Source organism: Nelusetta ayraudi, unplaced genomic scaffold (genome assembly GCF_046127955.1).
Source record: "Nelusetta ayraudi isolate G7.1 ecotype Tasmania unplaced genomic scaffold, CSIRO-AGI_Nayr_v1 ptg000022l, whole genome shotgun sequence".
NCBI classification, from domain to species: Eukaryota; Metazoa; Chordata; class Actinopteri; order Tetraodontiformes; family Monacanthidae; genus Nelusetta; species Nelusetta ayraudi.
In genome coordinates this window covers 884,680-906,080 of record NW_027466072.1, presented here as the reverse complement: position 1 = coordinate 906,080, position 21,401 = coordinate 884,680, and the positions used below count along the sequence as shown (strand labels likewise).

The following is a 21,401-nucleotide window of genomic DNA, read 5'->3' as shown; positions in this document are numbered from 1 at the left end:
GCATGCAGTTGTAGCGCTAGCTCCTAGCTCGGAGATCATGTGACAGACAGAGCAACCTTTTTATGGGATGACAAAGTACAACCAGCATGACCAGCAGGATGACTTTCAAGGCCTCGTCAGGACTGGTTCACAGTTACACATTAAATGAATGACAATGTGAAGTGCGATGAAACACTTTTTGTGTGTGTGTGTGTGTGTGTGTTGAATGACATGCTGGTATTGTGTGTTTGTTCGTAGCCTCAGTGCGCTGTGATTTACATCATATTTGCGGGTAAATCAGCTGTGAATCCATTAAATATGGATTAAGTGCATTTGAGGAAGTGTTGAGACTAAAAACTCAAATCATCACTTTGTTGAGGGTGAAGACAAATAGCCTGAATTTCCAGTTTGACTCGACGTCGAACTGATGGGAGGAACTTTTAACGCTTTTCAACTGGTCGCTCACGCAAAGAAGCAGTTCCCATCTCATTCATCTCCACATCGCTTGAAGTGTGTCAGTCTCTCAAGCCAACCAGGTAAAACATTTTAATCGTTATTAAACACTGTAGAGAGTTTTGTCGAAGCGTTGTATGAACAATGGTGTGTCATGATTTCTGCGAAAGGAAGCAAAGTGGGGCGACACGGTGGCGCAGTGTTTAGCAGTGCCGCCTCACAGCATGTGAGCACGAGCGTGTGGAGTTTGCGTGTTCTCCACGTGTCTGCTGGGTTCTCTCCGGGTTCTCCGGCTTCTTCTCACAATCCAAAAACCCGCATGTGAGTTTGTGTCAGTAGGTGAATGACAGTGAGAGTGTGGGTGAGAATGTCTTTGCCTTTGTCTTTGAGCTGGCGACACGTCCAGGGTGCCACCCTGCTTTGCACCCATGACAGGCTGACATGTAATAGGCTCCAGCAGACCCTCGTGACCCTGAGTGCAGTGTCGGTGTTGGTGAAGATTTATGTCTTCTTTAGTTTATTAAGTTTAACGACGTTTAATTCAGTTTGTCCGTTTGAGAAAATAAATCCAGCAGAGAATAAGTGAAAAAGCAAACAAAACTGAATTGAAAGAATTTATTCTGATAAGTAGCTTTGCTAAGAAATGTGTTTTGTTAGAATTTTGAACATTCATTTGAACATTAGTTTCCGTTTAAATGTGCATGTACAGCAACAGTCTTAATAAAGCTGTAATTAACAACTTAGAGGCAAATCTTTAGAGAAATTGGGTAATGTGGGTGGTGTGCAGCTTGAAATAATGGGTGAGGGCAGCCAATTGGGTTTCAGGCTGAGAGGACTCCAAAAAGCAGAAGATCATTTATTATCAATGGTCAGTCTGCAACTGCCCTGAGAAAACACTGGAACACTTTGAATATTCTGGCAACAAGATGAAGTAAAGTGGAAGTGGTTTTACATGCCAGGGTGGGGCGACAATGAAACACAGGTGAAAGATGTGAGGTAATCTCAGACAGGGAAAAAGAACAAGAGGAAGTAAAGAGGGAGTAACACAAGGGAAGACTGGACTATCAAAATAAAACACCAAACAGTGTGTTTGTATGTTCTCTTCACGTCTGGTCTGGGTTCTCCCCACAACCAGAAACCTCAACACTGGGCTTATTGTCTGAGCTTATAAGACAAAAAGCCCACCTTTATATTGACGTTATGCAAATTCAACCGTGAGATGAGTTTTTAATACTATGTGTGTGTGTTACTTTTGGCACTAGTGTTGCAGGAGTACAATAGAGACGTCTAAGTCAACGTGCTGTATATCTCGGGTATTTGACCATTTGGTCTTCACATCTAAACGTGCTGATGTTGAAAGATTCCGATTTGAGGGTTGTTGTGTTTTTTTGTTTTTTTAAACATTTCAATGTTGTTGCACATGCATAGCCATAACTGTCATTCCATGATCATGTCTTTTGGCAGGAGCATGGCCTCTGCAGTCACCGAGCAACAGCTTCGGTGCAGCCTCTGTCACAATGTTTTCTACAACCCTGTCTCCATCCCATGCGGCCACAATTACTGCCGGGGTTGCATCAAAAACCACTGGGATGCGAGAACTACGTGTGAATGCCCGATTTGCGAGAAGGCCTTTAAACCTCGACCAGATCTGAGGGTCAACTGGGTTCTTCATGACATCACTGAGCAGTTCAAAAGGTCTCGAATGTTGGTGCTGAAGACACTAAAGTCTTTAAACTATCCATATTTCTCAATAATACATTAACTTTTTATTTCATTTCATTTTTTAAGGTCTCTCAAAGATAAACCAACTCCATCAAACTTAAAACCCCGATCAATGTCAGTTGGCAGTTCTACCAGTGACCTACACCAGGACGCAGCTTCAGCAGCAGTCAAAAGATTGTCCCTCATTGACCGGTACTCATCCAGTGATAATCCCCAGATCCCTGAGGTGGAGACCAGGTGGAAGAAGATAGAAAAAGACTTTGAAGACATGATCCAGGCCCGGATGAATAAGGCAGAGGAGATCAAGGCATTGGTGAACCAATGCAAAGTAGGTGTCTTATTTTCTTTCTTCTTCTTCTTCTTCTTCAAAAAAAAAAAAATCTGTTCAAATTTAAATTATTCCTGCAGACCCTTGTAATCATCATCTTTTTCATGAATTGTATTTCAACGTTAAAGATAAAGTTAATATTTTATAGCCATGGCCCAGTGTCGAGCAACTTACTGGTTTCACTTTAAAACTTAAAACTTTTATTCATTTGAAGATTTACTAACATGATTTGTAGTGGTGTAAAGATAAACCGGTTTGAATGGGTTATCGGTCTGTGACGTATGAGATCCGAGTGCATCGGTGGTTGGGAGCCCTGGATCGGTAAAGATCGCTAAAGTAAAAATAAGCACTTGGGGTTAAATTGTCCACTTGTATTGAATCGCACTGAACCAAATCGGATCGAATCGTACCAAATGATGAACTATTTTTTTATGAATCGTCCCTGAATGGGATCGTAGCTTGTGAATCGAGATTTGAATCGGATCGTTTTGTGAGTGAAAGATTCACACCCCTAATGGTTTGTGACTATCTGCAGGAAGACAAGGACAATGAGATCCAGACAAGCACAGCACACATCACTATGATCAGACGTGCTGTCGACATACACCAGTCTGGGCTCCAAGAGGGGATCACGCAGCAGCAGGAAGAAGTGGAGAGCAGATCAGACAAGCTTTTACAAGAGATCCAGGGGGAGATAGCGGAGCTCCGAATGAAGCACAGTCAGCTGCACCGCATCAAAGACTCTCCGGACCCTCTTCGTCTCATTCAGGTTGCCCCCGTAAAGCTAATAAAATGGATGATGTTGACGATTTTTTTTTTTATTAATTTAACAGGAAGTCATTCCTTGATAAAAACACGTTTTGCTCTTGTTTCATTGCTGCAGAGTTATAAATCTCTGACTGCTACACTGTCCACCAGAGACTGGTCCTGTGTTAAATTACAGACAGACAACCACATAGGAACTGCAAGACACTTTTTTGCTTCTCTGGCTGGTCTCTGTCATAACCTTGAAAATCAGCTGTGTGCTGAAGGTCAGTAGCTCCTGCTTTATTCCACTGTGTACCAAAAATAAGAAAATAATACCTGGATATAGAGATGTATTATTTTTGCTTTGTCCTCTTTGAATAGACAAAGCAGAAAATGAACAGTACTTCTTTCTATATATTCTATTGATTGCATTATTTTTTTTCTTAGTTCTTCAACACCAGGATCTAAAAACATTTTTTTGTTCTTTTTCAGAGGTAACTAAAATTAATAAGTATGCAGGTAAGTGTATGGTATATTAATATTGCCCTTCAGAGACACATTTTTGCTTTAGACAGCTGATCTGTTTCCATGTTAAGTGTCCTTTGCGTCTCTTTTTGTCTCAATGTAAACCAAATATATTTATTATTATTATAAGAATTCTACCTAGATATAATCTGTTTCCTGTGTTACTTAAACAAATAAAGTTCATAAACTAAAAAAATAAAATCACAAATATTAATACAATCATTTAAGTATAACAGCTTTATTTTAACAGCCCCTTTATTTCTGTGTCTCATTTGTCTTGTTTCTATTTTTGGAGTTTTGGAGTGTCATGGGAGTGACCAAATTTGTGAATATTACTTTGAAACAATTCAGGACCTGAATAAACATTTAAGTCTAAATTATTGTCCTGTATCTAGAAATTACCAGGCTCAAATTATAGTACAGTTTTGAAATGTTGCGCACAACCTTACTCACTTTGTTTGCATTCCCTTCAAGTGGATGTAACTCTGGATCCTGCCACCGCTGCAGCATGGCTTCTTCTGTCCCCAGATGGAAAAAAGGTTAAGACACAGTGGTTGATTTTTCTTTTTATATTCACACCATCCACACTGACAGGAAATTCTAGGTACTGGAGCAGTTGGTGCATTGCAAAGTATTAAATTCCATTGAGTGAGCCTAATTGCGGTCGTGGCATTAGTGTTTCTAATATATACGGCTTCCACATTTTTAGATGGTGTTTAAATAGCACTGAGGTACTAGTAATAGGGCTCTTGCTGATGTGAAGTGTTATCCATAGGTCAGCCTTGGAGGCCAGGGAGTCAACGTACCCAACGATCCCCGTCGGTTCGACTCCTGTGCCGCTGTTCTGGGGAGACAAAGCTTCACCTCTGGAAGACATTACTGGATAGTTCAGGTGGAAAATCCAAATATCAGTGTTTCACTTTAAACTCTGGGCTGAGATATGACATGTGATTACAAGCCTTGATTATAAGTTAAAGGACAAAATTAACAAGTGAAGTTTCACATTTTATGCAAAACAATGATCAGAAATCAACAATGTTTCTTGCATTTCATGTTTGCTTTGAAATGTAGAGGCCAGAACAGAATGTGCACAACATGTAACTTGTTTCTGTCTGTTGTGTTCCAGGTTGGCGATAAAACAGATTGGGAACTCGGCGTGGCCGGGGAGTCCATCAACAGGAGGGGCCTCATCACTGTGCGTCCTGACAGTGGTTACTGGGCAATCTGCCGGCGGAAGGGAGGAAGCCTCATTGCCTGTGCTGGACCTTCTTTCACCCTCCAACTTCAGGAAAACCCAAAGAAGGTGGGAGTGTTCCTGGACTATGAGAAAGGCTCAGTGACTTTTTACGACACAGAGGCAAAGACCCACATTCACACTTACAGTGGTAACAGCTTCAGTGAACCACTGTATCCATACTTCAACCCATGTCACCATGACAATGGGAAGAACACTGCCCCTCTGATTATCTGTCCTGTCAAGCCATGAGTGACTACAACAGTGCAGAAGTAAGCCTTTTTAAACAGTCTTTTTTTTTATAGTAATATAGTGATACGAAAAAGTTACAGAAATGTATTCATACTTTTAACAGTAAAGTGTACAGTGTTGTGTAACAGATATGATCTGATGTGTTTGTAATGATTCATTAATAACATACAACTTGAACAAGGTGAGTCCTTGCAACTAACAACCTATTCCTTTAATTCTTAATCTGAGTGATACAATAGACAGGTAATAAAACAAATACCTCTTCAGTGACACATGTGGTTTCCTTAATTATCACTGGACAAACATTCTGTGCCCAAGAGAGGCTGCGCTGTCTTTATCGCTAGATCGCTTGGGCTTGAAGTCTGAAACCTTGCACATCCATCTTGCCAAACTCTAATGGGATACATTTCCAAGTTGTAGGAACCACAGGAGAAAAACATTAAATGTGGACCAGGCAAATTGTTAATGAGTTTGAAAGAAAAGTGTAACATTTAGGCTTGCAGACAATTAGCATGGCTAACCTAATCCTCCCGAATCTTGACACTCTGGCACACAGTCAACACTCACCTTCCAAGATTCTTTCAAACTGCAAAAGTTTTTTGTTTTTTATCACTCAGTCTTTTTTTTCCACTTAACTGGGGCCAGGTCACAAGGGTGACAGTCTTGGCAGGGATGCCCAAACTTCTCTCTCCATGGACTCTTCCTCCAGCTCTACCATGGGGATCCTGAGGTGTTCCCAGGCTGGCCGAGAGACACAGTTCCTCGGCCAAACATCTCCTTAGGGAGGTGTCCCAAGCAGATGTCGGAGCTACCTCAGGTGGCTCCTCTCGATGCGGAGGAGCAGTGGTTCTCCCAGGTGACAGAGCTCCTCACCCTATCTCTAGCACCCTGCCACAATGTGGGGGAAACTCATTTTAAGCACATGTATCCAACATCTTTTCCTTTCGCTCATGACCCAAAGCTCATGACTATTGGTGAGAGTTGGAACATAGATGGACCTGTAAATTGAGAGCGTCGTCTTTCGGCTCAACTGCATCTTCAACTCAATGGACTGGTGTAACAACCACATTATTGTTTGTGGCTACCACAACAAACATCCCAGACTCATGAACAACATTCTGAGATGCTTCTCCACCTGAGGCAGAATCTCCCCTTCAAACTGGAGAAAGGAAGCCACCTTTTTCCAGGAGCGAACCATGGCCTCAGATTTGGAGGTGCTGATCCTTCAGTCCCCAGTGCAAGTCTTGGCTCGAAGGAGCCAACGGGACAACATCATCTGCAGGGAGCAGAGACGAAATCCTGTGGTCGCCAAACCACATCCCCTCTGGCCCCTGCTACAACTAGAAATTCTGTCCATAAAAATTAGGAACAGAACCGGTACCAAAGGGAAGCCCTGCCAGAGTCCAACATGCACGAGAAACAGATCCGACTATGGCTATGTAAACCAAGCGACTGCTGAGACAAGAAAGCACCAAGCAAAGAGTCCCGAACCCCATACTCCCAGAAAACCTGCAACAGGGAGCCACAGGAAACACAGTGGAATGCCTTCTCCAAGTCCACAAAACACATTGGTGTTTGACTGGTTGGGCAAACTCCCATGAACCTTCGAGCACCCTGCGGAGGGTACCAAGCTGGTCCAGTGTCCTCTTCTCTTTAGCACCCTGGAATAGACTTTCCCGGGGAGGCACACACTACGATTTTTCTTTGTGTTAAAAGACGGACCCAGTTTCCCCGTCCAAAGGCAGCCGTCCTTCCCACCACAAAATGTTGCAGAGGCATGTCAGCCAAGACAGCCCCACAACATCCAGAGATTTCTCACCCACCCACAGTGGCTGGCCACTGGACTAACTCATTGATTCCACTTGGTAAGGTATTGCTTCTCCCTTATGAGATGGGGGACAGTTTGCTAGAACTTACCAGGGTAAAGTTCTCATTAACCTATTTCATCTGTAATTAGGGCTATAAACCGTGAAGGTTATTGATAAATTTAGATGTTTATTTTTGCCATAAAAACAAGCAAGCCTTTGACTATGTTGTGACGTTAAAGAAAAAACAGGGTAATTTTTCAAATAACTCTCTTATTTGAAAAATAAGAGGGTTATGTACTTAAGAGAAACAGAAGGGCCACTTGTGATGTCATCAAACGTCTGTGCAAGACACGGGGGTCCCACTGAGCTCAGATGGAAGGGCAAAGGAGAGAAAGCGCTGACGGTTACGGGTGCCCAAACTTTACAGAGGGGATCTTGCGCAAGGTGGGTGTTTTCTTGCACTATTTCTAACCAAATCTTATTTTCCATGTAAAGCCTGGAGATTGTTTAGCATTTTTTTGTTTTTAAAAAAATATTGCTCACTTTGTTGAAGCATGCTTGCATGGAATCTGTCTCCGATATACGAAAAAATAAACAAATGTTTCAACTTTTATTTTGACGTGAAATGTACATTATTATGTATGACAAACAGAAAACATAATGTAATGCATACCTGTATTGAATGACCAGGCTGTAGCTGCAGCAGATAATCTAAATTCTAGAATAACTCGTGAGCAAATTTATTTTAGTAAGGAATTAGATTAAATTTATTTATTTAGTGGGACAGTGCCGGTTAATAAACATCATCTCAGAGTTAAAAGAGCCAAATCATATGCAAAGGCTAATTTCCATTTGTTGTCCCAAAATAACGTACACTGGAATGTAAATAAGAAGAGATGCACGTGAAAAGAGATGCAGTGCAGGGAGAGAGGGAGTGTTTACCTACAGATGGCCTCTCGGTTGTGGGATTTTGATAGTTTGCTGTTGCCTCCTCCTGAGTCCAGCTGGTTTCACTTACGTGGGGCCAAAAGATGACCTCATCACATTTACATGTTTTTTCAAGCGTCCACATTTTGTGTTTGCGTATAAATGTTTGAAGTCAAGTTCAAACATTGCATGAATTGGTCACACTCTTTACTTCCTGTAATGTTTTAACTATAAATTGTTTCGTTTTTTATTCTCTTAATTATTTAAGTCACATGATGTGCACTTTTGCAGAGCATTATTTTTTATTCTGCACCACATGTGTAGTTCTTCCCCAAAACTAAATATGTTTGGACTAACGCCTTGCTGTACAAGCCACATATTTGAAAAACAGTTTTGTACAGTCACTGATCCTGATAGTTAAGTTGCTCCATCAGTTTGCATGATTGACATTTATCACAGTTATGTCAGTCACTATAAAGGTTGTTTATTTGTCAAAGAGGATTTGTGTGTAACCTTGTGCTTTGTGATCTTCAGCTTTAAACAGACTGAGGACTGAAATCACTTTGGATTTTTCTTGGCACTCACTCACCATTGCTTAGCTTGGGTGCGAGGATCACCTCCACCAGAAGCACTTCCTGTTTGCTGTCAAGGGAGGTGGCCATCGAGGTACTAACTTTTCATCGCCCCTTATCAGCGAGACTGTTGTCATTATCGGATTATTAATCTTTCATTATTTCTTTCCATTCAAGAAGTTGTCGCTTATGCTCAGAAGACATTTCTAAAATAACCGGTGCAGAAACTGGACTAGTCCTGTCCTGGAATCAAAGATTGGTAACTCCTTTGTCACCCACATCGCACCTTTACCCGGAGCTATGCCTTGTGTATCCCTTCCCTCCTTGCCCTGCCTTAGTTCTTGCTCTGTCTTGGTTGGACTCCTGTTTTTGCTCCTTTTGGAGCCCTCTGATGTCATTTGCCAGAATGACACTGAGCCAATTACATTGGAGGGAAAGTGTCTAGTCGTGTGCGACTCCAATCCTACTGCTGAGCCATCAGGCAACGCGCTGGGCATGTCAGTGCGTTCAGGAACCGGGCGCGTGGCATTTTCAGCAACCCGCAATACAAACCATGAACCCTCAGAGATGAGCAACCGCACCATGATCATCTACTTTGACCAGGTTGGTGTCTGTGGCCCATTACCTTTGTTCTACATATCTATATTAACTCTACTTATATCAGCTTGACAACTAACTAACTGAAAATATGAGATTACATTATTATATTATGGTTACATTATCATCATCATCATCATCATCATATAGCAAAGAGCCACCTTTGAAAGTTGTGTAATACCAATCATAATAACTGCCATCTTGAACAGGCCAACTTTTCAACTGGTTGGAACAGTGTCTGAGAAATATACAATTTCTACAGTATGTTTGATGTATACAAGCAAAATCTTTTTATCTTTTATTGTATTTCTAAAATGCACCATTGTTTGGTTGTTGAGCAGTACATTTATTTCAGCTTTTCGTTGTCCTCATAGGTCTTGGTAAATGTTGGGAGTCATTTTGATCCAGCAAGAAGTATTTTTGTGGCCCCAAGAAAGGGAGTGTACAGTTTCAGCTTTCACGTTGTCAAAGTTTACAATCGGCAGACAATACTGGTAAGAAGTGACTTTTAATTAGGTGATATGCAAGATACCAGGAAAACATTTTTTTTCTTTCAGCTTCAAGTAAATGTTAAAAACAAGACTATTATAAATTTTGCCATGTTCTTGCTATATATGCAATTTTACAGGTGGCTTCACTGGTGTTTTAGCATCGGAGTAGGGCCTTTCTTCAATACTGGCTATAATCACAGTGATCAGATGAATTATACAGTTACTTGGAATGGAAAAACTGATTGGCTGGTCCAAAAAGATAAATGATCAAAATCTCGATCGCAAGGCCGAGAATTAGCGGGTTTGAGATCAGGCAAAAATAAAAAAATAAAAATAGCAATCAAGCTGAATTAAATTCTTTGTTTTATAATGGATATCAGTCTCAGTTCTCAGATCTCAGTTTTCTTTTCTAATTAATCATGTCATCATTTGTTCCAGGTGAGTTTGGTCATGAATGGCTGGCCAGTGATTTCAGCCTTCGCAGGTGACCAGGATGTGACGAGGGAGGCTGCCACCAACGCTGGGCTCGTGATAATGGAGCGAGGGGACAAGGCTTACCTTAAACTGGAGCGGGGAAACCTGATGGGAGGTTGGAAGTTCTCCACCTTCTCTGGTTTCTTGGTGTTTCCGCTGTAGCTTAAGATACTGGTGGGGATGTACTGGACATTCATTGTCCAGTGTATGAACATGAGGTTTGTATCAAGCACCACATTGAGATGAGTGTTGTTTGAAAACGTAAAAGAAGGCACTCATGGGGTGAATGCCTTCCTATAGTTGAACATCATCAAACGTCTATAAACATTCACTTAAATCAGATGGGTCATCTCGCGATCTTGAATGTAACTTCCATCATCACTGCACTTTTATGACTCACTGTTCCTTGCCACTGGCAAATTGTGTCGTCTTTGCTTGCTTGCACCAACTGTAGAGAGCCGTTTGTTTTTCCTATAATGCATGACGACGGAGGAGAAACTTTTATGGCAATAAAGAAATCTATTTGCACTACTCTACTGGTTTTCTGAACATTGTGGTTGTGATTTTAGGTTGAGTTAGAAAAGTGATTTCCACAGGATGGCAACACCACTCTCCCTGTCGACTTACACTTCACTTTAAATACCCAAGTTCTGACATTCTCCATCCTTTCATTCACATAAAGGTAATTCAGTGTGTTTAGCCACCAAATAAAATAAAATTGGTACATCCATCCATCAACATTAACACCTGTGGGCAATTTTGAGTTTTCGAGTTTTGTGCTGTGGAAATAAAAAAATACCAACAGAGAATAGAGAGAATGTTGCCCAATATGGGTAACACAACAGCTGGACCCTTCTGTTAAGTCGACAGTACTGGGCGCACAAAACATGACAGCAAACGGTTCCAAATATTTTAAAAATGAATATTTATTCGACTCAATGACAAGTTAAGAGGGTATAACTTAAGAGTTAACTTAAGAGTTGATGCGGAATGTTACGATTATTAGCTACAAACATGACAGTAGTGATTTGTTTTGCAGGACAGTATGCTGCCATTAAAGTACAAGTTCACCAGAATGTGGATGGGCTGTGTACAATGTCTTTTTTATCAAGCAAAAAACGAAAATAATTTAGATTTTCGGAGGCTAAGCTGGTTTCAAACGCTGATTGACACCCAATGTGTTGACAACAGCAAATTGACAAAACTGAGACCAACCACAATAGACCACACCAGAATAAAAAATTTTTATTAAAAATTGTACATGTTACAGTAAGTTTAACTGGTGTGTCTCATCAATATATCTTCTTTTTACAGAATTAAAAAGATTATTGATTAAACACACTTGTAAAACTATTATTAAAAAAAAAGCACATAACAGGCAATAACAACAACAAAAAACACTTGTCACAGACAGATGGTTGTTTTGAAAATAGTGCATCCTTGCTGTGTAGCTACATTGACTATTAGATAAAAGATCATGGCTGCCAACTCTCTCTCTCTCTCTTGATGTATAACATCACATGTACTGAGCAAAAACTGCTATTTTTCCCCCCCCAAAAAAATCTAATATTATACTCCAACCCTTAATTCATCACGCCACACAGCACTATGGGTCTCCCCCACTGTGGATCCGGTGCAGATGGAATATAGGGGTGTCCGGTGCCAGGAGCCTGCTGGCGTTCACACTGGAACCGCCCCAACTGATTAGTCACGACATCCTGCTTCACAGCAGAGGCCTGCGCTAAAACAGAGGCTTACTGCAAAACAGTGCTGCTACACACCACCTAACTCCTAACCTTGTATAGCTTAAACCAGCGTCTTCCAACTGGTGGGTCGCGACCCAAAGGTGGGTCATGGGTCATGGCTGTTTTGGTCGCGGCTTCGTAGGCAGTTTTCTTTTGTTTTTGTTTTTTGAAGGGATTTTAGAATACATATATATTCATAGAGAAAATGTTGGACATTTATTTTGCAGGATACACAATTCAGGGAATTTAGGGAGTTTGTTTGTGCGTGTGTGTGTGTGTGTGTGTGTGTGTGTGTGTGTGTGTGTGTGTGTGTTGGTTATTTGTTTTGTTTTTCGTTTGTTTGTTTTAGCAAATTCATGCCACACATTTTGTTACTTTTCATTTGCACAGTTCTGATATCACAATGTGATTTGTTATGAACCAAATAAAAAATCTCACATGGTAAGAATCCTCAGAAAAATTTAAAGTCCCTTTTAGTTTCATCCAAATGAATCCAGCATTTGCTATTTTCCATGAAACAGTTTGCGTGTGAAAATTTCCACAATGCATTCACTTCAGCAGGAAGATAAACCTGCACAATTCCCTAGCCATCTATAGTGTTCTTTGGATCAGACCTTATCCATTGTAACAACATTTCTGGATCATTATCAAGGCAACTGCAAAACTCCATTATTTTGGTCAGTAACAAAGAGTAAAAAAAAATTGTGGTGTGAATGTGAGCGGCAAACCCCAAAGCCAGGGGAGCTGGGAGAAGAATCCAGAGGTGAGGATGCAACAGGCAGAACCTGGCAGTGAAGTGTAATGTGTAGGTAAGCAGAAGGACCACAGTGCAGAAAACACAATGATGGTGAAGTAAAGAGCCACTGATGCCAAAACTGGAAACGTGGCTGGGAGCGTGGATTAGAAAGAACAATGGCTCAAAAATCCATCAAAATCACAAAAGTACATGACTGAGAAAATCACAGGTGATAGAAACTTACATGGACTATCAATGATGGCGATCTGACAATAGACAAAGTGACACAAGAATTATTTACAGTTAGGATAGGAGAACAGGTGAGACCAGCCAGGGCAGGTTAGGACAGCGAGACACAGGTGAAAATCATACAAAAAGAGGAAGTTGGAGTCTGAAGCAAGAGGAAGAACAGGAAGTGCACAATGTGACCAAAAGCACGAGTGACTTTAACAAAATAAAAAAGATATAAATTAATAAATCTCAGATCTAAACATGAATAAAAAAGAAAATACAATAAAACTTAACCAGAAGAAAACAAAACAAAAATAACACAGATCATGACCTGACAGGCAGACCAAGCACCAGGGCCCACCCCCCCGACCAGGTGGACCAGCACCCGGGGGTAACACCTGGGCCCCCAACTCCCACCTCCAACCTCCTCCCTGCAAAGACCCTGCACCCTGCCTTAATGCTCACTTGTATATAGCTTGCTGTAAATCTTCACTTCAACTCAAGAAAAATAACATCAACCTGAGAGAAAATGTTTTAAATGAATGAATGAATTAATGAATTAATGAAAAAAAAATACACAATTTTCTCCTAAATGCATTGTGGCCTTTTTGCACACGGCACACAGAGAACTATATTTGAGAATTGCACAACCTAATGTGAACTCGGCGAACTTCCCTCGTACTGCACCCTCAGCGTCCTTCTTTTGGCATGGGGAGGTTGACTCTAGATGGCGCTGTGGGGTGTCGTCGCCTGTCTGAAGGCCCTGTGTCCGTCTTAGCGTCCACCTGCATGTAGTTATTGTTCCCGTACTGAAGTCCAGTCACATTGCTCATGGTAATGTTGATACACGAACCAGACCTGGACAAGTTATTTGTGCTGGAGAGTTGACGCTACAAAAGAAAGAGGAAAAAGCATGTTGATAAAACTATTGTTGATGGTAGTCTACCTTTGTTTAAAGAGCTGCATGAAGGAGATCCCTTTGTCTCTGTAATCTGCCTTGAGGAAGGCCTACAGGGCCGAAACATGTTGGCATTTCTAACTATGAAGCCATGATCTAATAAAGGCCTTTTATAGATTTTTCAATCTCCTCGAGTGCCTCGACCTTTTTGAAATATTGTTAAAAAATAGTTAAGTTGTCTTGATTGTCCATCATGGCTGATTCAAGCAGCCATATGCACAACTAAGAAGCACAAAGAAAATCCTCAGTCACCTTTAAATGTTGGTATATGTGAAGGTAAGTGCCGTCTAAATAATGGGATTTCAGTTTTGCTTTCTTATTCTTTTCCTTTTCCGTTTATTTGTCCAGAACGGGGAGCAACTGTCATCGGCTGACCATAAAACCGCTGAAGACAATACGAGCAGGGGGAGACCTAGTTGATGCTAGGTTTCACTAACATCAGCTGGTGTCACACTGTGCTACTGCCACACTCACAATATCGTCTTGCAGTATTGTTGAAGCTGCACTTTTATTTCATCGTACTCGTCCTGCAATCGTATTCTTTTGTTCAGTTACTGCAGACACCAGGCAGGGTCGAATTCCTTGTTTGTGTGTACAAACGTGGTGGATAAAGTGGATTCTGATAACATGAGACCAATCACCCAAAGGGAAACATTCCATCTTGGGTGCCAGTTCAGCGTACCTGTGTGCCCACTTTGTGTGACGATGCTGGAAATCCGTGAAATGGGTGTACAAAAGAGAACAACTTTTCTTTGCCCATTGATGAGTAGTTTCCACACAGATCGCCTGAAGCTGTGAAGGCATGACATGCACTTTGTTTATCTCAAAGCATGAGGCACTATTGGACTCTGCAGGCCTCTGATGATACTTAAATGTCGATTTCCATTTTCAATTTACCTGTGAAATGTCTTTGGTCTGTTTCTTTTGCAGTTCTTCTGCCATGCATTTCCTGCACCGAAATAAGCCAACATTTAGTCTGTAAGTTGCTTGTCAAACCGGTGATGTGTAAAGATCTGCTGCTAAGTGAATGTTTTTCTTTTGTAAGTTATAGTTACGCATTTTGACAGAAAAGCCAAAGTATTGGTAAGTAAATTTCATTGATTTTAGCCTCCGGAATTGTTGCTTCAAACACTTCAGATTGACTTTGGCTGTAAACTGTTCAGTTTTAGGAGGAAGTAAGTAGAAAAAAAGACTGAAACCTGGGTGGGCATTTGGATTGCCAGCATTTTTACCTGAATCGGGGGAGGTCCCGTTGCAATGTAACTGATATGTGCAGATGAAACTCTGGCTCTGTCTGGAGGAAAAACAGACCCATAGAAAAGCAGATTAGAAGAAGAGAGTATGACATCATTTTCACGGTGGACCTACAGTAGCTCTCCATGATCTGTTTTAACTGCATATTTTAGAGGCTCTGGTAAAATAATCCTTACGGCCTATGTCTGTAGAGATTTTCTTCGGCAATACATTTTCTAAAATGGGAAGGATAAAGAGGGTGACACGCACATTTGTGAAGCATTCCATATTTTAACACAACCGTAAACAAGTATTCTCCTCACGCCAGCCCCAAAAACAATACAGAGGGTTGTGTCTGTTAGGGCATCCGATATAGAACCCATACTTGTGTGAGTGTGTGTGTGTGTGTGCGTGCGCACTAAAATGAAGGTAAAATTCTAAAAGCCAATATAATTTCCAACCTGACTCCTGAGTGATGCGAGTCGACTTCATCTGCTCTGCCATGCATCGGTCCAGTGCTTCCTTTTCATCCTGCAAAGAAGATGACCAGTGAGCATCGCATCTGACTTTTCCATCTTTGCATAACCTTTTTGGATGAGTTTCTTACCAATTCCTTCTGCACTTCATAAACTGCATCGTTAATTCTATGTCGGTGCATCTTGTACAGTTCTTCTGTCTCTGCTGTACACTCTTGGGAATGACACGTGGAAGGCAGATTTAAGGCAAAGACGCGCTAAGCATGTAAGGTACACAGTGTCGTCATCTAAATTCTATATTTATTCACCTTTCAGATTTTGGATTTCAATTTATTTTTAATTTAGTTCTTTATTGTCCATAAAACAAACTGCGAGCCAGGACATGCAGGCTGTACTTACACTATCAGTCAAAGGTTTGGAGACAGTTTGGAGAGAAGCACTCTAAGTCATCACAATTTCATGCTGTAAATTTTCAAGATGAGGAAGAACATTAGAAGTCATTTTCTTACTGCGGGAGCACGGCCTCTCGCCGGGTTTTCCATCCCAGCATCTTATCATGAGGTCTTTGAGCCGGGACAGTCCTGCAATCCCTGTGCAGTTAGTGGTGATGTCATCAAGCGATGGACGATCCCCCAGAGGGATGCGAAGCTGCACTATGGTGGGACCTGCGTCTTCAAAGACATCGGACACGGTGAGACGTTTAGTGTTGTGGCTTTCAGGGTTGGTCGCTTCTTTGACCGGGATTCTCAGAAGTCAGTCAGGGAACATAACCATAAGGACTTGATACAGAAATGGATCTTCCGAGTTATTTTACAGGGTCCGATCTCCCATTAGTCCGACAAATTGCCCATTGTCTCCTAACCCTGACCGTAATGGGAGGTCAGACCCATGGAGAATCCATGCTTTGTTGCCCCATTTCAAAGGCCTAGCACAAATCTCACAAGGTAAAAAAAAATTAATAAATAAATGAATCAGAAAGGAAGACAATCACTCACTTGCATACGGCTTGTTTCCTGTGACTATGGACCATAAGAGTATACCGTAGCTGAAAGACACATTACAACACATTACAAAGGGTACACGTTGACTTTTTGGAGAAACCATACATTCCGCTCTATGGACTTTACTGTATTTCAACAGCGTTGAGGTACTTTGAACCTCTGCTGCTCATTCAGCACTTTGTCACCTGTATATATCAGAGCCTCGTGTTGGTTTATATGACAAGTTGAAGGCCTCCGGTGGCATGTAGCTGTACGTCCCTCCGCTTGCCTCACTGTCTTTGTCAGAAACACGCGTGGTGCTGCTGTAAAAGCGGGCAAGGCCGAAATCTGTGAGCTTGAGAGGAGAGAAAGATTCACATTAAGAAACAGAAAGGGTGCAATGGAGCTTTTCATTTTTGGGAAAAGAGTAAGCAGGCAGTGACAGGAAGTCTCTCACTTGTCGTATCAGCATTCAGGTTGTGTATGTCACGTTCAATCTTTTCACTTCCTTTTTTATTTCAACTTTATTTTTTTCCCCAACTCTCATTGCTAAATGTGTCACAGCTGCTCCCAGCTAGTTTGTGTTGCCTTCCCTTCTGTGCCAGTTTGTCTTGTGTCTTCACAAGTCGTGAGTGTTTCCGTAATTCTGCTGTTGGTGGTTTTTGTCGACCACTGATGGGTTCCTTTGTCTTTTTGCCTTTTTGCTGCTATAAACCGACTGACCTTGTATACCTAAGTATTTTCTTAATAAAGACTGGGCATTTTGACTCCCCAGAGTGTTGTGCTTTTGGGTCCTGATATCGGCATTTAAGGGACAGCTGATAACAGATCTAGGGAAGCTAATTGGGATGGAACTAGTAACTTACCATACGACAATCCATGACAAAAACGGAATGATATAGTTTTCAAAATTTCATATGGTCTGAAATTCAAGATTGAATAATGTCATTGTAAATGCTATTCCATCCAGGACTCAACGTATTGTGAGAAAAATTTCAGTACCTTATTATCATGTGTATGTTTCTGAAGTAAAGGCTTGCCTGCATGCTGAAGTGAGATAGGAAACATGAATGCAGCTCGAGCCGGAGCTTCTCAGTCACCGTTTGCTCCCTTTCTGGAGATAAGAACTACACTGTAGTAGTTAAGTGATTATGAAAAACTTGTATTACCGTGCTAAATGTTCAATGGCTGAACCCTCAACTCCCGCTTTCCATTGGAGGCGAGGGCTGTTAGAATTGTATAAAGAAGGCTAAAAGAAACGGCTCTTCTTCAGTGAGAGGAGGTTGCATCTTTGGATTGTGAACTGCTCACTCCTTGCTTGTGCAGTTGTTTTTATAATATAGGAGCAACCTTTATTCCTCCTGTTCATATGCTTTATTATTGTACACGGATGCTGCTCTACTGGTATCTCACAAACAACGACAGTTTAAGAAGACACCCTACGGACTGACGGCTGAATATTTTCTTGTTCTTTTGGTTTTAAAACCCTAACAAAGACGACAAAAAAAGACAAATTCTAACTTCTAGTGAGATAGGCCAACATGTTGGATATGCAAACATTAAAAACAATAGCAAGCCCTTTGGTGTTCAGCCACTTTTACAAGTGTGCAGCTGACTAGTACAGCAGTTCCTCACAGACTCTAAAAACAAAATTAGTAAAAAAAGAAAAAAAAAAGAAAAAGTTCTTTCTATGAATAATTGGAGCTCGAGTTTTCCCCATGTGCACATCTTGACTCAGCTCATTTTGTCTGATTAAATCCTCTTCCTTTGGAAAAGCTGCTTTACCTTAGCATTGAGGGAGGAGTCCAGCAGCACATTGCTGGGCTTCAGGTCCAAGTGGAGTAAAGCAGGTGACATGGAATGGAGAAAGTTTATGCCCAGAGCAACTTGGTGGGCCAGTCTGAAAACCAAGGCCCAGGGTGGAGTTCCACCCAAAGTTTTCTGGTTGAAGTTGGAAAAAAAAAGACAGTACTTAATAAGGCTGATATAACCAAAGGGTAAAATGTTATCCTGAGTTCCATACAGCCAGTTGCTGCTGCATTATGAAAAGTCTAGGATGTCAAAATGAAAGAATTTACATCTCTGAGAGGCTAATTTGTCCTCACCAACAGGATACATGTTACAATGATTACAATGGTTAAAGGTCCAAGTGTCTAAGATTTGGCCTGATTTATGATTTATTTTTATATTGATAAAAGCTCACTGTACAGCCCATAAACAAATTAATAAAAGTGTTTACTCTGAGAGTAAACACTTTTAGATCGGTTCTCGTATTCATAGAATAATATCCATAGATCAAGGGTCTGGCCTTTCCTCTTCATACTGCAAGTTACATGCAAAATGTGTGTGCTGCAAAACCTACCACACTCTCTGTCTAAAGGCAAAATCCATTTGTTTTTTCCCTATTTCTTTCCTAAATTTGATCATATCTTACACAAAGAAGAAATTACGGTAGTTGAATTAAGCTACCCCCCGTATTTAACACACTGAACTATTAGCCACAGCATTTCCAAAAAGTTCTGATTCTGGTCCACAGACGGTGGACCATGGTTGCCCACCATTCTTTCGAGGTCCATGCGTCAAACGCAAAGAACACATTTTTTTTCTACATTATACATTTCTGGACATTTTTTAGTGTAGTATTTTCAATAAGTAAGGCTTGATCTTGCAATAACATTTCCACATACATAACCAACTGGTTTTATTCATTCATTCATAAAATAAATCCTTTAAATCAAACTGAAACTAGCTATTTATTATTTTCTGTTCAATGAATTAGGACTTCTGTACCTGTAAGGAGGCCAATGATCCTCTTTCCATGATCTCCATGACAAGTCCAAGATGTGTTGATGGGCCAGAATTTGGCAATTTACCCTTGAAGAGGCCCAGCACATGAATAACGTGCGGGTTGGATCCTCTGGACATCATCTTGACCTCTTGTAACAAAGATCTACAAGTCCTGCGTGAGCATTGAGAAAGCATTCACTGAAATTGCACATAGGGCTGTGAAGGTTCTCAGTCGTCTAGGTCAACGTAGTATTTGAAGATTAAAATTGTGTTGTATTTAACACACCTCGTCTCTTAGGATGAAACCTCACCCATAGGGTTGTCAGAGTAACAACCTACATGAGTTTCACTCAATTAGCATAACGCACCTTCGCTAACAGAGTGAGTAAACCCCGTTTAGTTCAAGTTTATTGCACCACCATGGTGCTTTCATCTCCAAGTACTTAACTTGGTAATGTGCATTGCAAGCAGCAGACTGGAGTTTTATTTACGGCTTACCCGTCATCATGATGAAGCACCTTAATGGCCACATCACAGTACCACATGGAGTGCCTGGCTTTGTAGACCTGTCCGAAACCACCTGAGCCGATCACCACCCAGTCACTGAGGTAGGCGTCGCTTATCATTTCACAAGCTGAGCCACCAAATGATGCCATTGCCCGCTGAAGATGGAAATTAATGTGTCTTAATGGCAACAAAAATCAATTTTCAATTATGCAGATGTAAATTAGAATTGTGTTAAATCCAGTCCAAAGCATATATATATATATATATATATTTAGCCGTAAGACTATATATATATATATATATATATATATATATATATATATATATATATATATATATATATATATATATGTTGAAATAAAAATATATAGTCTTACAGGAAGAATTTGTTTAAAGTCTGTTGAAACACATTACAATCCATCATGTAAATATAGTAAGTAAGTATTAACTTATGACTTACTCATTTACCAGTAGAGAGTGATCGGAACAAACTATGCCAACTGCACTAAAACATTTGAAAGCTGTGAGACTTTTACTCAGGCAATTGTCACCAGCCAAGAATGAATTTAATTTTCATTGTTACTGTAAGTGAATGAACAAATGTTGCCTGTACGTAATGGGGGAAACAAAATTGTGCAAACACAGAAAATTAATTGCGAGAGAGAGAGAGAGAGAGAGAGAGAGAGAGAGAGAGAGAGAGAGAGAGAGAGAAATGGGATACACAGAGTTTGTTTCACTTCTGCTTGAGACCCTGCCAGTTTGGAAGTACAGTTTCAGGCAGGATAGGCAGAAACAAACACACAATGACTAACTCATATGGAATCATAATCATTCTAATCATCATTTAATAGTTTTAAAAAAATGCTTGTTGACTATGTTGACTGTCACTTACGCCACGAGAGCAAATCGGTGTATTTGTCCCTGATAGACATTGTTTTGTACAGTTGAAATACTTGACAATGTGCCTGCTTCCTACAATGGCAAGTTCCTAGACTTGTGTACTTCACATAGCTGCACACATGGCGCACAAAAAGGAAAAAGAAATGTGAAGAAATTCGGTTTTCTTTTTCCCCTTGAGACCTACTTCATTAATTGTAGTCCAGATTTGTCAACTTTTAAACCCATTCATACTTTTGCTATACATAACATTCATTCGTCTAATAATATCATTTGTAAAATATGTATATTTGTTTTGGTTGGTCAGTGAGCATTTTGAAATGTAATGATTGAATGGCTAAAACAGCGAACGCACTTACCCCTGAAGTCTGTCCGTGGTGAAATAATAGTAAGTGGTAAATAAAAAAAATCCTCCTGCTGCGAGATGCCCAAACAATGCAGAAGTGAAACAATGAATCAAAAAAAAAAAAAAAAAAAATCAGTTTGACTTCTGCTTCTGACACACACAAGTACTTATGTCGTCATGAGAGTTTTTGGTCTTTTGCTCAACCTCTTTTCCTCTTCACATTTAGTAACCGTGTAAATTATTTTTCATTTACATTTGTAGTGAATACTTTTCTTCAATTCATCCAACTGCTTGGCTGGGTTTGTTTTATTTATTTATTTATTGTGTTTTCAGATTTAAATTATTTTTTTTTTCTTACATTTAAGTTACGTTTTCTTCGCTACTCAAATTTATAGC

General features: G+C 40.6%; 3 protein-coding genes across 6 annotated transcripts; 2 read left to right on the top strand and 1 right to left on the bottom strand.

Annotated features, from left to right (window-relative positions):
- The first annotated feature begins 412 nt into the window (after positions 1–412).
- Positions 413–5,282, top strand: LOC142889319 (E3 ubiquitin-protein ligase TRIM69-like). 4 transcript variants are annotated; one of them, XM_076027984.1, is made up of 9 exons: positions 413–515; positions 1,897–2,127; positions 2,221–2,482; positions 3,018–3,251; positions 3,366–3,513; positions 3,722–3,748; positions 4,229–4,293; positions 4,530–4,646; positions 4,881–5,282. In XM_076027984.1, the coding sequence occupies exons 2-9, from the start codon at positions 1,901–1,903 to the stop codon at positions 5,238–5,240; spliced, it is 1,440 nt and encodes a 479-aa protein (XP_075884099.1). In that variant the 5' UTR covers positions 413–515; positions 1,897–1,900; the 3' UTR covers positions 5,241–5,282. The 4 variants fall into 4 exon arrangements, with proteins under 4 accessions (XP_075884099.1, XP_075884098.1, XP_075884101.1 ...); XM_076027983.1 differs by having other exon boundaries at positions 4,229–4,304; positions 4,535–4,646; XM_076027986.1 differs by lacking the exon at positions 3,722–3,748.
- Positions 5,283–8,509: 3,227 nt separating this feature from the next.
- Positions 8,510–10,640, top strand: LOC142889324 (cerebellin-1). The gene is made up of 4 exons (XM_076027991.1): positions 8,510–8,641; positions 8,725–9,150; positions 9,519–9,638; positions 10,074–10,640. The coding sequence occupies exons 2-4, from the start codon at positions 8,848–8,850 to the stop codon at positions 10,269–10,271; spliced, it is 621 nt and encodes a 206-aa protein (XP_075884106.1). The 5' UTR covers positions 8,510–8,641; positions 8,725–8,847; the 3' UTR covers positions 10,272–10,640.
- Positions 10,641–11,661: 1,021 nt separating this feature from the next.
- LOC142889322 (receptor-interacting serine/threonine-protein kinase 3-like) lies at positions 11,662–21,148 on the bottom strand. The gene is made up of 13 exons (XM_076027988.1): positions 21,019–21,148; positions 19,754–19,917; positions 19,259–19,427; positions 18,254–18,409; positions 16,675–16,823; positions 16,484–16,533; positions 15,998–16,159; positions 15,620–15,702; positions 15,474–15,543; positions 15,012–15,073; positions 14,677–14,728; positions 14,462–14,571; positions 11,662–13,711 (listed from the first exon to the last, which is right to left on the bottom strand). Exons 2-13 carry the CDS (start codon positions 19,909–19,911, stop codon positions 13,511–13,513), a joined length of 1,422 nt encoding a protein of 473 aa, XP_075884103.1. The 5' UTR covers positions 19,912–19,917; positions 21,019–21,148; the 3' UTR covers positions 11,662–13,510.
- Positions 21,149–21,401: the final 253 nt, after the last annotated feature.

Bases quoted from the DNA above. Each gene is read 5' to 3' on its own strand.
- LOC142889319 (XM_076027983.1), top strand. From the start codon at position 1,901: ATGGCCTCTGCAGTCACCGAGCAACAGCTTCGGTGCAGCCTCTGTCAC. The intron at 3,252-3,365 runs GTTGCCCCCGTA...TCATTGCTGCAG, and splicing joins ACCCTCTTCGTCTCATTCAG to AGTTATAAATCTCTGACTGC. The intron at 3,749-4,228 runs GTAAGTGTATGG...ATTCCCTTCAAG, and splicing joins TAAAATTAATAAGTATGCAG to TGGATGTAACTCTGGATCCT.
- LOC142889324 (XM_076027991.1), top strand. From the start codon at position 8,848: ATGCCTTGTGTATCCCTTCCCTCCTTGCCCTGCCTTAGTTCTTGCTCT. The intron at 9,151-9,518 runs GTTGGTGTCTGT...TTGTCCTCATAG, and splicing joins TGATCATCTACTTTGACCAG to GTCTTGGTAAATGTTGGGAG. The intron at 9,639-10,073 runs GTAAGAAGTGAC...CATTTGTTCCAG, and splicing joins ACAATCGGCAGACAATACTG to GTGAGTTTGGTCATGAATGG.
- LOC142889322 (XM_076027988.1), bottom strand. From the start codon at position 19,911: ATGGCATCATTTGGTGGCTCAGCTTGTGAAATGATAAGCGACGCCTAC. The intron at 18,410-19,258 runs GTACAGAAGTCC...AACTTCAACCAG, and splicing joins GATCATTGGCCTCCTTACAG to AAAACTTTGGGTGGAACTCC. The intron at 16,824-18,253 runs GTAAAGCAGCTT...TCTCCTCTCAAG, and splicing joins ACTCCTCCCTCAATGCTAAG to CTCACAGATTTCGGCCTTGC.